General features: G+C 35.8%; 1 protein-coding gene across 3 annotated transcripts in view; it reads right to left on the bottom strand.

Annotated features, from left to right (window-relative positions):
* The window catches only part of ARHGEF12 (Rho guanine nucleotide exchange factor 12), a 143,256-nt gene that overhangs the window by 67,027 nt on the left and 63,527 nt on the right, over nucleotides 1-12,702 (bottom strand). For all 3 annotated transcript variants that reach the window (XM_047751872.1, XM_047751874.1, XM_047751873.1), the window contains 2 exons: nucleotides 2,078-2,176; nucleotides 1,353-1,402 (listed from right to left, as the gene is read on the bottom strand). In XM_047751872.1, the coding sequence (XP_047607828.1) occupies nucleotides 1,353-1,402; nucleotides 2,078-2,176 (149 nt within the window). The remainder of the gene's footprint in view (nucleotides 1-1,352; nucleotides 1,403-2,077; nucleotides 2,177-12,702) is intronic.

Genomic DNA, 12,702 nt, shown 5'->3' with positions numbered 1-12,702 from the left:
TTTTACCGATCATTTAATTTCCACTTCTTTGGTATCAGTGAGGTTGGACATATCATATTGGAGAATTGGCTGATAAAATTCTCTGCCCATTTTTCTATTAGACTATTTATTCTTCTGTTAGCAATTTAAAAAGTGCTCTTTACAATTAAGGATGTCATATTCCATAATACGTTTCAAATATTTTTCTAGATAGTTCTCTATAAATATATGTTCATGGTGTCTTTTCCTGTATAGTAAACTGATTTTAAGAAACTATGTGAATCAGTTGTCTTAAGAGTAAGTACTGAATAATCCATTCCTTCCCTGCCAATCAGAACTCAGGTCTATTTCTGAACTCTCTATTGTGTTCCAAATATGTCCATATCTGTACTAGGGTCACTTGCTTCAAATTAATTCACACCATCTCACCTCACACTTACCCATATACATAATGCCTTTGCAAAGTTCACTTAGAAGAAATAATCATTTGGAAATTTGACAAGGAATGGCACACTTACCCAGATTTATTAATATATTTTGATGAGAATTTCTTGCTAAGAGATTAATTTAGAAAAGTATGATCTTTACAACACAGTGAGTACTCTCCTACCCAAGAACATATATGACTCCATTTACTTAAACATTTTATTATGCTTTTCAGTAAAGAGTAACATTAATTTTAAAATAAATGAAGGAGTGGCACAGCAGAAACGAATCTGACTAGGAACCATGAGGTTGCAGGTTTGATCACTGGCCTTGCTCAGTGGGTTAAGGATCCGGCATTGCTGTGAGCTGTGGTATAGGTCGCAGATGCAGCTCGGATCTGGCATAGGCCAGCAGCTGTAGCTCCAATTAGACCCCTAGCCTGGGAACCTCCATATGCCGTGCATGTGGCCCTAAAAAGACAAAAGACAAAAATAAAATAAAATAAAATAAAATAAAATAATAAAATAAAATAAAATAAATGAAGGTGCACCCATTGTGGCTCAGAGGAAAACGAATCTGACTAGCATCCATGAAGATGCAGGTTCGATCCCTGGCCTTGCTCAGTGGGTTAAGGATCTGGCATTGCCGGTGAGCTGTGGTGTAGGTCACAGACACGGCTTGGATCCTGTGTTGCTGTGGCTGTGGCATAGGTCAGCAGCTACAGCTCCAATTGGACCCCTAGCCTGCGGGTCCTCCATATGTTGCAGGGGGACCCTAAAAAGACAAATAAATAAATAAATAAAATAAGTGAAATAAAAGTTTTTATAGTCAATAAATCCATCATATATAATGTGCTACTTTTAATAAAAATACAAGTGAAAAAGTCAAAATATGTCTAATATATGCTGTTTTTAATTCTACCAAAAATTCCTGAAGAGTCTCTTTACCTTGATGATTCGATCACCTGTCTGTACTCCAGCCCGCATGGCTGCTCCATCTGTAAGAGAAATTAATTCTTAAAATGTAATTCATTTACATTCACTGACAATCTCCTTGAAAAAGAGACACTAACAAAATGGTTAAAACATGGGTTTTAAAGTCAGACAAATTTAGGTGGAAATCTTGCCTCTGCCACACTCTAGTTGTATGACCATGGACTGATTTTATGGTTTTTTACCCTAAGGCTCAATATCACCCATAAAATGGAGATTAGGAAAGACCTACCTCAAATTACAGCACCCAATATAAAGGAAGTGTTTGATATATGGTAATAGTAGTATAAGATATTGTTGTCATTTTGGGGAAAAGAATGGAAATTATGGAGTATATAACCATTTCTTTCATCTATTTCTACCCAAATATCTCTGGTGCCATGAAGAAACAAAATTTCACAAACTTATATAAGTGATGATGTATAAAATATCACAACTAAAGAGTTATATGATTTCTAAAACAAAGTAAGAACTGTTTTCTTTCTAGAAAGTACAAAAGAAATCAACTGGGATACATTCATGCCTGCAACTGTAACACTAAAGACAGATACAGCACAATAAGGCTATATGACCTGTAATGTATGTGATTATTTTATTCTTGGCAATAGACATTAATTAAGCTTTTCTATTCTTACTCTGTTTGCTCCCAGTGACAAGACTATTTTGAAAAAATGCCTTGCCTTCTTTGACAGACTGTACGAACACTGGATTGTCTCCACTGACCGTCAGCCCAAATCCATTGTCATCCTTCTGGATGATCACGCAACGCTGAACAAGACCTGTACAAGAACCACAGGGGAAAGAGAGAAGAAAAAAAAAGACAATAATTACATATTAATATAAACTGTATTCTATCTGGAGAAACACAAGGTATCACGTGAAATCTAAAATAAAATAATAGGAGCAAAACAAACACAAGAATATTACGGAGTTGTATATATTGGTTTCTCACAAGAGAGGTAGGGTATAATTGCTCCAAGATTAAAAATAGCTAAGACAAACTGGAAAAGATGAAGGATTAGAGGAGACAGTTAGATGGAAAGGCCATTTATATCAATGCAAATTCTTTTTCAATAAAAAATTCTCTCCCACCTCCCTGTATTTTTCATGCTCTAATTGGTGTTTAACACCAAGATAATCAAATATTTTGGGACATTAGGATAGAAACATCCCAAGGTAAATTCTAGAGCAGTCCAATCTCACTCTCAAGAAAATACACCCAGAAAAACAATTATATAAAGAAAGGAGGTGCTAAAAAGGAGAAAGAAAAGTCCAAAAGGAAAGAAAGACTTCGGCTCATAGAAAAAATAAAAAGAAAAGAGGAAAAAGTAGCAAAGATAAAGAAAGAAGCTGTGATCCCAACCAACTCTTTCATTTCTTTCATATACTTACCTGATTCTTACAGAGAATTTGTTTTCCTTCTAGTTAAACAGCAAACAAAAATTGTCGAGGCAAGATGACAGAAAGGACCACAACCAAAGGAATAGGGATGTCTCAATTAGTGCCCAGGGCTATTTATCATACATCAAGATTGGAAGATCCTGAACTTAGTGTTAGCCAAAGATTTAATATATACTTTAAGCTTTGCAGAATCTAAGCACTTCTCCAAAAGTTGATATATAAAACATGTAAAATAAAGCAAATACAATCATAGTTATAAAATAAAAACTCTCCTCAAAATAAAGATTTTTATACGAAGAGCAATGATTTTTTTAAGTAAGTCTTATGAACAAAACAAAGGTTATATTACAGATAGCATGTTAAAGAATATATGTATATTTCTTGCTGTTAGTCAAAGGACACAAATATGAGCTTACCACAGATGAAATATCAGAATAACTGGATCCCAGAATGGAAAATATGAACCTTGAACCTTAATTCATAACCCTACACAAAAATTAACAAAGCAAATCACGGACTTAAAAGCTAAAACTTTTCATGAAAAAACATAGGAGAAAATCTTCAAGACCTTAGGAAAGGCAGAGATCTTTTAGGATACAAAACACATCAACCATAAAAGAAAAAACAGACAAACTGGACCCAAAATTTTAAATATCTGCTCTTCTAAGGACACTGATAAGAAAATGAAAAGGTAAGCCACAGACTAGGAGAAAATATTTGCCATGCAAATTATCTGATAAAGCACTAGATCCAGACTTATATTTAAAAATATATATATCTTAGAGTTCCTGTAATGGCTCAGCAGAAACAAATCTGACTAGCATCCATGAGAATGCAGGTTTGATACCTGGCCTTGCTCAGTGGGTTAAGGATCTGGTGTTGCCATGAGCTGTGGTGTAGGCCAGCGGCTACAACTCTAATTTGACCCCCTAGCCTAGGAACCCCCATAATGCCATGGGTACAGCTCTAAAAAGAAAAAAAAAAATTTTAATAAATTTTAAAAAATCTCACAATCCTATTATAGAAGACACATTTTAAAGATATGACAAAATATTTAAAGATATTATATAAAATATATAATAAAGTAAATAAATATTATATAAAAATATATAATAAAGACATTATATAAAAATTTTTAAAGATATGACAAAAGATATGAATAAACACATCACAAAGAAAGACACACCAACGGCCAATAAGCACATGCAAAAGGTGCTCAACATCTGCAGTCTTGAGGAAAATGCAAGTTAAAACCACTATGAGATACCACTACATACTAACTGGAATAGCTAAAATAAAAAATTGATAGTACCAAGTGTGAAACAACTGGAACTCTCATACATTGCTGGTGGGAATGTAAAATGGTGAAAACAGTTAGGAAATTTCTTATAAAGGGAAGCATACATTTACATATGACAGCAATTTCACTCCCAAGTGAAATGAAAACTCATGTCCACATAAAGACTGGTACACAACTGTTCATGGCAGTTTTGCCCATAAGAGCCAAAACTAGAAACAACTCAATTGTCTATCAACAGACAAATGGATAAACTAATTGTGGTATATTCATCATAATAAAATACTGCTTAGCAAGAAAAAAAAAGGGAACTACCCACACATGCAACAAACATAGATGGATCACAAAAACATCATGCCAAGGAAAAGAAGGAAGATACAAAAAAGAGTACATACTATGTGATTCCGATGTAGAACAGGCAAAAGCAAACTACAGTAACAAAAAGCTGATTAGTGGTTGCCTAGGGTCACAGTAGGGTAGAGGGATAAGAATGACTGCAAAGAGACATGAAGGAACTTTTTGGGTTGATAGAAATGCTCTGTGTCTTAAAGTAATAATTACATGGGTATTTACTTCTCAAGATGTATAGATTGTACACTTAAATGATTTTATGTAATTGATCCTCAAAAAAAGTTAATCTTCAACATTAAAAAATATGAGACCTCAATTCTAGAGACTACTAAATACTAAACTGTATTTGAATTTGCAAATTCTCCCCTCCTCAAAATAGGAAACTGTAATGGGGCAGAAGAAAGATAACCCATCAGAATTTAACCTTTTTTTTTTTTTTTGGTCTTTTTGCTATTTCTTTGGGCCGCTCCTGCGGCATATGGAGGTTCCCAGGCTAGGGGTCTAATCGGAGCTGTAGCCACTGGCCTAAGCCAGAGCCACAGCAACGCGGGATCCAGCTCACGGCAACGCTGGATCGTTAACCACTGAGCAAGGGCAGGGACCGAACCTGCAACCTCATGGTTCCTAGTCGGATTCGTTAACCACTGCGCCACGACGGGAATTCCAGAATTTAACCATTTTCTTTTGTTTAATGTTGCTTCCTTCAATTAGGAAAAACTCTAAACAGAATAGGTAAGAATATGTAAAATCAAGGAAAATGGCATTCTTTATAACTTTATTGCATTATTATTTATTTATACAATAAGAATCAGAGAATAGTGTTTTTACAGGAATATTTTAAAATGCATTCCCAGTTTTGGAAACATCTGGTGACCTTCCTTACAGTCATTTGAAATTTCAAAATGAATTAGGTATTTTGACTTTAAAATATAGGCATCTTGCTTTTTTTATCCAGTCAGCCATTCTATGTGTTTTGATCAGAACATTAAGCCCACTGACATCTAAAGTAATTTTTTTTTTTTTTTGGTCTTTTTGCCACTTCTAGGGCCGCTTCTGTGGCATATGGAAATTCCCAGGCTAGGGGTAATATCAGAGCTGTAGCCGCCGGCCTACACCAGAGCCACAGCAACTTGGGATCCGAGCTGCGTCTGCAACCTACACCACAGCTCACGGCAACACTGGATCCTTAATCCACTGAGCAAGGCCAGGGACCGAACCTGCAACCTCATGGTTCCTACTTGGATTCGTTAACCACTGAGCCGCGACGGGAACTCCTATCATAGGGTTTTTATATGTTGACCCATAATTATATCTACTTGCTTTAAATTGATAATCCTTTAAGTTCAAATACATTCTAGAAGATTTACATTTTTTACTCCCTTTCCCCCACATTTTGTGTTTTTGATGTCATTTTCATGATTATCCTTCACTGGTTACTGCTTTAGAGTTGCTTTTACAATTTGTTGTTGTTGTTGTTTACATGATCTTCAATCCTTATTATAAAGAATCCTATTGGGATTTTTCCCTTCCCTGTAGATTCTTACTTCTTTTCCATTTGGAGAGGACTCTTTAACATTTCTTTTAAGGTAGGTTTAGTATTGCTGACTTCTTTTAGTTTTTGTTTATCTGAGATATTATTTATTTCTCCTTCTATACTAAATAATAATCTTACTGGGTAAAGCATCCTAGGTTGTAGGTTTTTTCCTTTAAGGACGTTGCATACATCATGCCACTCCCTTGCGATGTGCTATGTTTCTCTGACTGCAGAGAAATCATCTGATAGTGTTATAGGGATTCCCTTATATATGCCTCTTTGCTTTTCTTTTGCTATCTTTAGACTTCTCTCTTTATCTTTAACAAAATTTTGGCATTTTAATTATGATATGTCTTGGTGTGGTTGTGTTAGATTCATCTTGTTTGGAACCTTCTGTGCTTCCCAGACCTGTGTTCCTTCCTGTTTCCTTCATTAGGTATGGCAAGTTTCCAGCCACAATTTCTTCAAATACATGTTTGATCCCCTTTCTCTCTTTCTCTCTCCTTTCTGGAACCCTTATAATGTGAATGTTGGTATATTTTGTTTTACCCCAAAGTTCTTGTATATTTTCTTTCTTTTTTTCATTTGTCTTTCTCTCTGCTGTTTTATTGAATGACTTTCAATATTCTATCTTCTGGATCATTTATGCATTCCTCTGTGTCATTTAATTTGCCATTCATTGCTTCTAAAGTGCTTTTTATCTCAGAAATTGAATTATCTATCTTTGATTGGGCCTACTTTATAGATTCTAATTCCACATGTAAATGATTTGTGCTTAAATTAATTATTTTTCTCAATTCAGTTAGCATTTTTATTACCAACTTTTTGAATTTATTATCTGGTACACTATCTGTTTCATTATTTTTTCAGGGGTTTCATTTTTCTCTTTCAATAGAGAGCAGTTCCTCTGCCTTTTCATTTTATTTAACTTTCTCTGTCTCTATGAATGTAGATGAAACAGTTATCCATTGTGGTCCTGAGGTTGTCTTTATGAGGAAGTGTCCCAATGTAGACTGCATGTGCCCAGTGTCTTTTGCGAAAGGGCTGGTTTGATGCAGATGCTAGCCATACTTTTCCTCAGCGTATGCTGGCCACCATCACTTTGATAGAAACTGCAGCTGGTGTTGGGGGAGCTAAAGGCTGCACAAGGTGTAAGGCAGGACTTCCCCTCTCTCAGTGGCTATCACCTGTCTTGTCAGGGACAGGATCTGCTCTCAAGTTGCTAAAGCAGAAGCCCTGATGGTTGAGCTCAAACTGCTCTGTCCCTTTTAAGTTTGTGTTTTGGTGGCAAGCCAGCACTCACATACTCTTCATGAGAGGAGTCTAGGCTGCACCAGACTTTCTATTTGTCCTACTGGTTCTTCAAGCAGCCAAGGGAGCTCTCCCCACAGGACCCCAGAATTAGGGTGCCCAGTCTGTGGCTTGACCTGCTTACTCCCCAAGGTGAGTGTCTGCCCATGCTAACTCCCTTTATCTCTTGGTCTCCTTCTAGGGGCAGAGGTCCTGACCTGATGCTCTTCTTCCCTTTCTACCTGATTATGTGGGAATCTTTCTTGCAGTCTTGTTTGTGAAGGAGTTTTTCTGCCAGTTTCCAGTGAGAATTGGGCCTCATGTAGGTGTATTTTTGATAGTTCTGAGGGGGAGGAAAGCTTACTCTACCATCTTGATCCTTCTTCCCAATGTGGCATTTGAAACCAACATTAAAAAGATTGTTTCTTACTCAAAAGATAATTACAACAGATTGTATTTACAAAGTGAAAAAAAAAATAAGTCTTTGTAATGCTTTGCCATGGGAAGGGGAAAAAGTCTCTCTGGTATTTCGAAAAAGGTGAGAAAGTACTCTCAGGTCTCACTATGATACATTCCTGGAAAAATGCACCAACTATAATGCCAAACAGTAAATTGGTGGAAATGTAGTGTTAATATGCAGGGCAACATGCTAAACCTTCCATACTGCATTTACTTTAGGGAAAGCACATTGGTTTTTCTTTACCTTTGATTTTTATTACATGACCAAACTTCTCTAAGTCTCACTTCTTAAGAATTAGCTTCAGGGAAGGGTGTGGAGAAAGACCATGTGCAACCTCATAAAAACAGCTCATTTTTAAACTGCTGCCAGCCATACATGTTTTATGAGTTAGACCTCAGATAATCCTTTGATTAAGAAGCTTCTTGACTCTAAATGCACAATGCTGTCAACAAGAGGAGCCTTAAGTTCCAAGGATGCTGATTTCATTCTTTTAGGCTATACAACAGTAAGTTTATTTTCTAAGATACAGTTTCTTTACCTTAAAATGTTTAAAAGAAAAAAAAATCCAATTAAGATGAATCTATATTTTATTCCATCAGTTCTCTTTACTAAAATACTTCATCCCAATCTCAACAATCAGTCATTCATTCAAACCTCACTGAATGAGTGACTCCAGTGTGTCAGGCATTACGGAAGAAGCAAAGATGAATATAAATACAAATAACTACATACAAAGCAGGATGTCAAAGCTCAGACAACAAAAGTAACTGTGTAAACCTAGGAAAGCCCTGTGAAGGAGGCAGTATTTGATGTTAGACCTTGAAATACAGGGAGGATTCTAACAGGAAATTATAGGAGATAAACCATTCCATAAGGGGAATGGCATGAGCAATGAACAAACAACAAGTCATATTTGGGAAATGAAAATTTGGAGGAGAGCCTGGTACCTTTAGATGAACGGTAGTAGTAGATTAATGGAGAATGATGAATTGGAAACAAAGAATGGCATATCTTAATAATTATTTGTACTTTCCCAACAAATGAATTACTAAATCCTTACCTCAGTAATATTAATCTGACAGCCTACCATAGAATGAAGAAAAGGAAGTGAATCAAAGTGAAAGAAACTTATGAGTCTATTAAAATAGTCTAATGACAGGATGAAAAACCAAACAAGGCAGTGGAGATGAAACTAAAGAGTAAGGGGTGAAAAATAATGTGATGGCAGAATCACTGAAACCTGGCAAATAGCTGACAACAAAAGACAGAAGAGAAGGAGAAAAGAAGAGAAAAGAAGTCGTCAAAGATAAATTTAAGAAAATAAGACTAAGTAAATTGGAACAATGACAGTGCCATTAAAAGAATCAAAGAAATCAAGGGAAAAGACTGATTTCTAGCCATAACGATAACGTTATTAACAACGATAAATTCCAGGGTGGTCATCTGGATTTGAAGGACAGAGGGGAAGTATTTAGCAAACAGTTAAAAATATAGGACTAGAGGAGTTCCTTGGTGGCACAATGGGTTCAATTCCTGGCCCTAGTAATTCCACATGCTGTGAGCGCAGCCATGGAAATAAGGCAGAAAGATGAGGGACAGAAATTTGGGTCATGCCTATATTCATAAGAGGGAAAAAGAGGAGTTCCCCTCATGGCTCAGTGCTAATGAACCCAACTAGTATCCATGAGGATGAGGGTTTGATCCCTGGCCTCACTCAGTGGGTTAAAGGATCTGGCATTGCCATGAGCTGTGGTGTAGGTCACAGATGCCGCTCATATCCTGCATTGCTATGGCTGTGACATAGGCAGGCCAGCAGCTGCAGCTCCAATTTGACCCCCAGCCTGGGAACTTCAATATGCCATGGGTGCACCCCAATAGAAAAAAAAGAAAAAAAGAAAAAAGAAAAAGAAGTACAGTAAAGACAAAATCATTATGAAGAGAAAAAAATAGGTCCATGTAACATTAAAGAAACCAAAGAATGGGCATCAGCATTGTCTAATGGTTTGGTGAAAGGTGAGAACTGAGAAAAAGTTCATAGATTTTCAAGCTGAACATTCTTATTCACCTTCCAGATAGTATGTGCTCAGATAGTTTTATCCTCAGATTTTAAGAGGATAAAAAGTGAATGATTTATGAAAAGAAGGTTCATGCTGGAGAATGTTCTTTACAAGGTTGAAGAAGAAAACAATAACTTGTTGGAAATAAAAATCAAATCAAGAACTTTTCATTTTACAGATGTGAGAAGCTTGAATAAGAAAAAAATATGAATTAAAAAAAAATACATTCCGAGTATCCAAACCAGGATATTTTAAGTACTAACAATTAGCTTCTGTTATGGACTGAATGTTTGTCACTCCTCCCACCCCAAATTCATATGCTGAGCCCTAACCCCCAAGGTGATAATATGTGAAGATGAAGCCTTTGTGGAGGTGATTAGGGTTAGCTAAGGTCCTAAGATAAGGTCCTATGAGGCCCTCAAGATGGGAATGATGTACCTATGAGACACCAGAGAGCTTGTTCTTTATTTCCCTCTCTACACATGCCTGCACCAAGGAAAAGACTGTATGAGCACAAAACAAAAAGATGGTTATTTTTAAGCCAGGAAAAGAGCTCTTATCAGACCGCAGACAATGCTGGCAGCCTGATCTCCTATTTCTAGCCTCCAAAATTGTGAGAAAACTAATTTCTGTTGTACCAAGTCTCTCTGGTATTTTGTTACAGAAGCCCCAGCAGACTAAGACAGTCTCAAAAAGACCTGGCTTATTTTCTTGTACATAATACCATCAGCTGGAATCTCTCCATGACATCAAGATAGACTTTAGGAGGAAGCTGTAGTCGAACTCAAAATTCCCTTGCTAAATCTCTCATATTCCTCAAACCCCCACAAAATTTCTCCATTATAGTATTGGTAAGAAAAATAGAAAATTACTATCATTAAAATAGCAGATCAGAAAATATATCTGACATGAATAATAGACTTCAGAAGGTACAGAGGGGGTTATAAGGGGAAAAGGAACAAATATTGACCTGCTGTACTGGGCAGAGACATAACAGAAGAAGTGAATACAAAACAAACATTGGGTTTCCTCTTAAAGTGAGCAAAGTAAATCTATCTCACAAAATGGCTAGGAAAGTTTAAAATAAATAATTTTTAAGTGAATGACTACCATTGTATCAACTAACAAATTTTACCCCAAGAAAAGACAATATAATATCCAAAGTTATATGTGGGCTTGTAAAGAGACCCTACACTAAAGCAATGTCACCAGGTGCTATGATTCCACTCAGTCGGATTCCAGTATGTCCAAGCTTTCCTTCACTCTAAAGATTCCTTTTCACCCATGCTAACTGCACACAGTCTGAAGAAGTCTATTCACACAGGTGATAAAATATTTGTAATGTCAAAGAGATTTAAGTTGGCATGCTAATTCTGTTCTAATCAACTCATCCCTCTCAAAAGTGCTTTTTGAGAACACATGGCTCAGTTCCTTCCAAAAAAGGTATTTCAAGGGTTCTCAAAAAACAAACACAGAGAAGCCACACCTTGCTTCCCCATTACCACTTAAAATGTTTCTATTACCACCATGCCAATGGCATGTCTGAACTAGTGTTAATATTCCTATCACTGGTAAGAAAAATATTAGTATAATATTTCTAGTCATAGAATCCTAAATTGTTACTCTCATACAAAGCAAACAGCAAACTTTTGCATACATACCATAGATCTAGGAAAATGGTGAGGGAGATAAAATTACAACATTGTAAAAGGTTACTGGGAAAGAATGGCACTGTAAAATAGATAGAGTTCACATTTCTAAGGAGAGAATAAACCATAGGAAACTACATAAAACAGTAAGAGTCTCAAGGACTTATAGGCTGTCAAATATTTTGGAAGGAAGAAATAGCATGAACTTGGCATGCCATATGGCATGGTATACATTTCCTACTGAACTACTGTAAAAATTTAACTATACAGAAAAAACACTGGTCACATAAACCCAAGCAAGTAACAATAGGCATGTATCTAACACAGAAGTGTTAAATGATTTATAACCAAACACAGAGGCCTCAAAACACTAAATAGTATCTGATATTAGGAGATTACGTTTCAGGAGATATAAATTACAAAGTACCTTAGAAGGAAAGAAGGGCATTTTCATATATTTTTTCCATATATATATATATATGATATATATATATATATCATATATATATATATATATCAAGTTAGGAAACAGCTGCACCTGGGGAAATTTGACAGACTTTTGGCCCTATCAGAGAAGACCTGATTTTCCTGTGAGGTCAAATTTGGAATCTTCTTAAAAAAAAAAAACTTCTTCGTCTTTCAGAGTGTTTTTAAAGTTTAGGTTCCAGCAGTGCTTTTCCTATTCACTTTTCTCAAAAAACTAATTAGATGCCAAAACAAGAAAGGAAGGCAGGTAAAACTATGCAAAGGAAGAAGAAAAATATGTCTGAACTTCACAAACATGGGTTATATCATCTCTGGAAGACAGGACATAGCCTGGAAATATTAGTGTTTGAATCATCTACTGCAAAACTTGACCAGTCAGGTTAAACCAGCTCTTTGTGAAGATTATTTTTAAAGGTGCCATTCTGAAATTTTCTCATTCAGAATAAGCTTTGGGGAAACTTATGAAAGGCAGAGACAAATTCTTCATACTACAAAATAAAATACTTTAAGTGTTTCTTTTTTTTTTTTGGCTGTTGTATATAAATTATACAAGAACAGCATTTCAAGAGGATGAGGCGATTAAAAATAAACAAATAAAAAAGAAAATAAAAATTCCAAAGAACTGCTAACACATCTAAATTACACCACTACTATATTTAGAGGAAAAAACTGGTAGTATTGATGCAATTTTACATGATTCAAACTACATATGGGACATGGGAAGACAATGTTAAGAATTCAAAGCTCATCCACGTTATTTGGAGAAACCTGACCCAAATA

The sequence above is a fragment of the Phacochoerus africanus genome, chromosome 11 (genome assembly GCF_016906955.1).
Source record: "Phacochoerus africanus isolate WHEZ1 chromosome 11, ROS_Pafr_v1, whole genome shotgun sequence".
Classification (NCBI taxonomy): Eukaryota; Metazoa; Chordata; class Mammalia; order Artiodactyla; family Suidae; genus Phacochoerus; species Phacochoerus africanus.
This window is presented reverse-complemented; position numbering and strand designations above follow the sequence as displayed.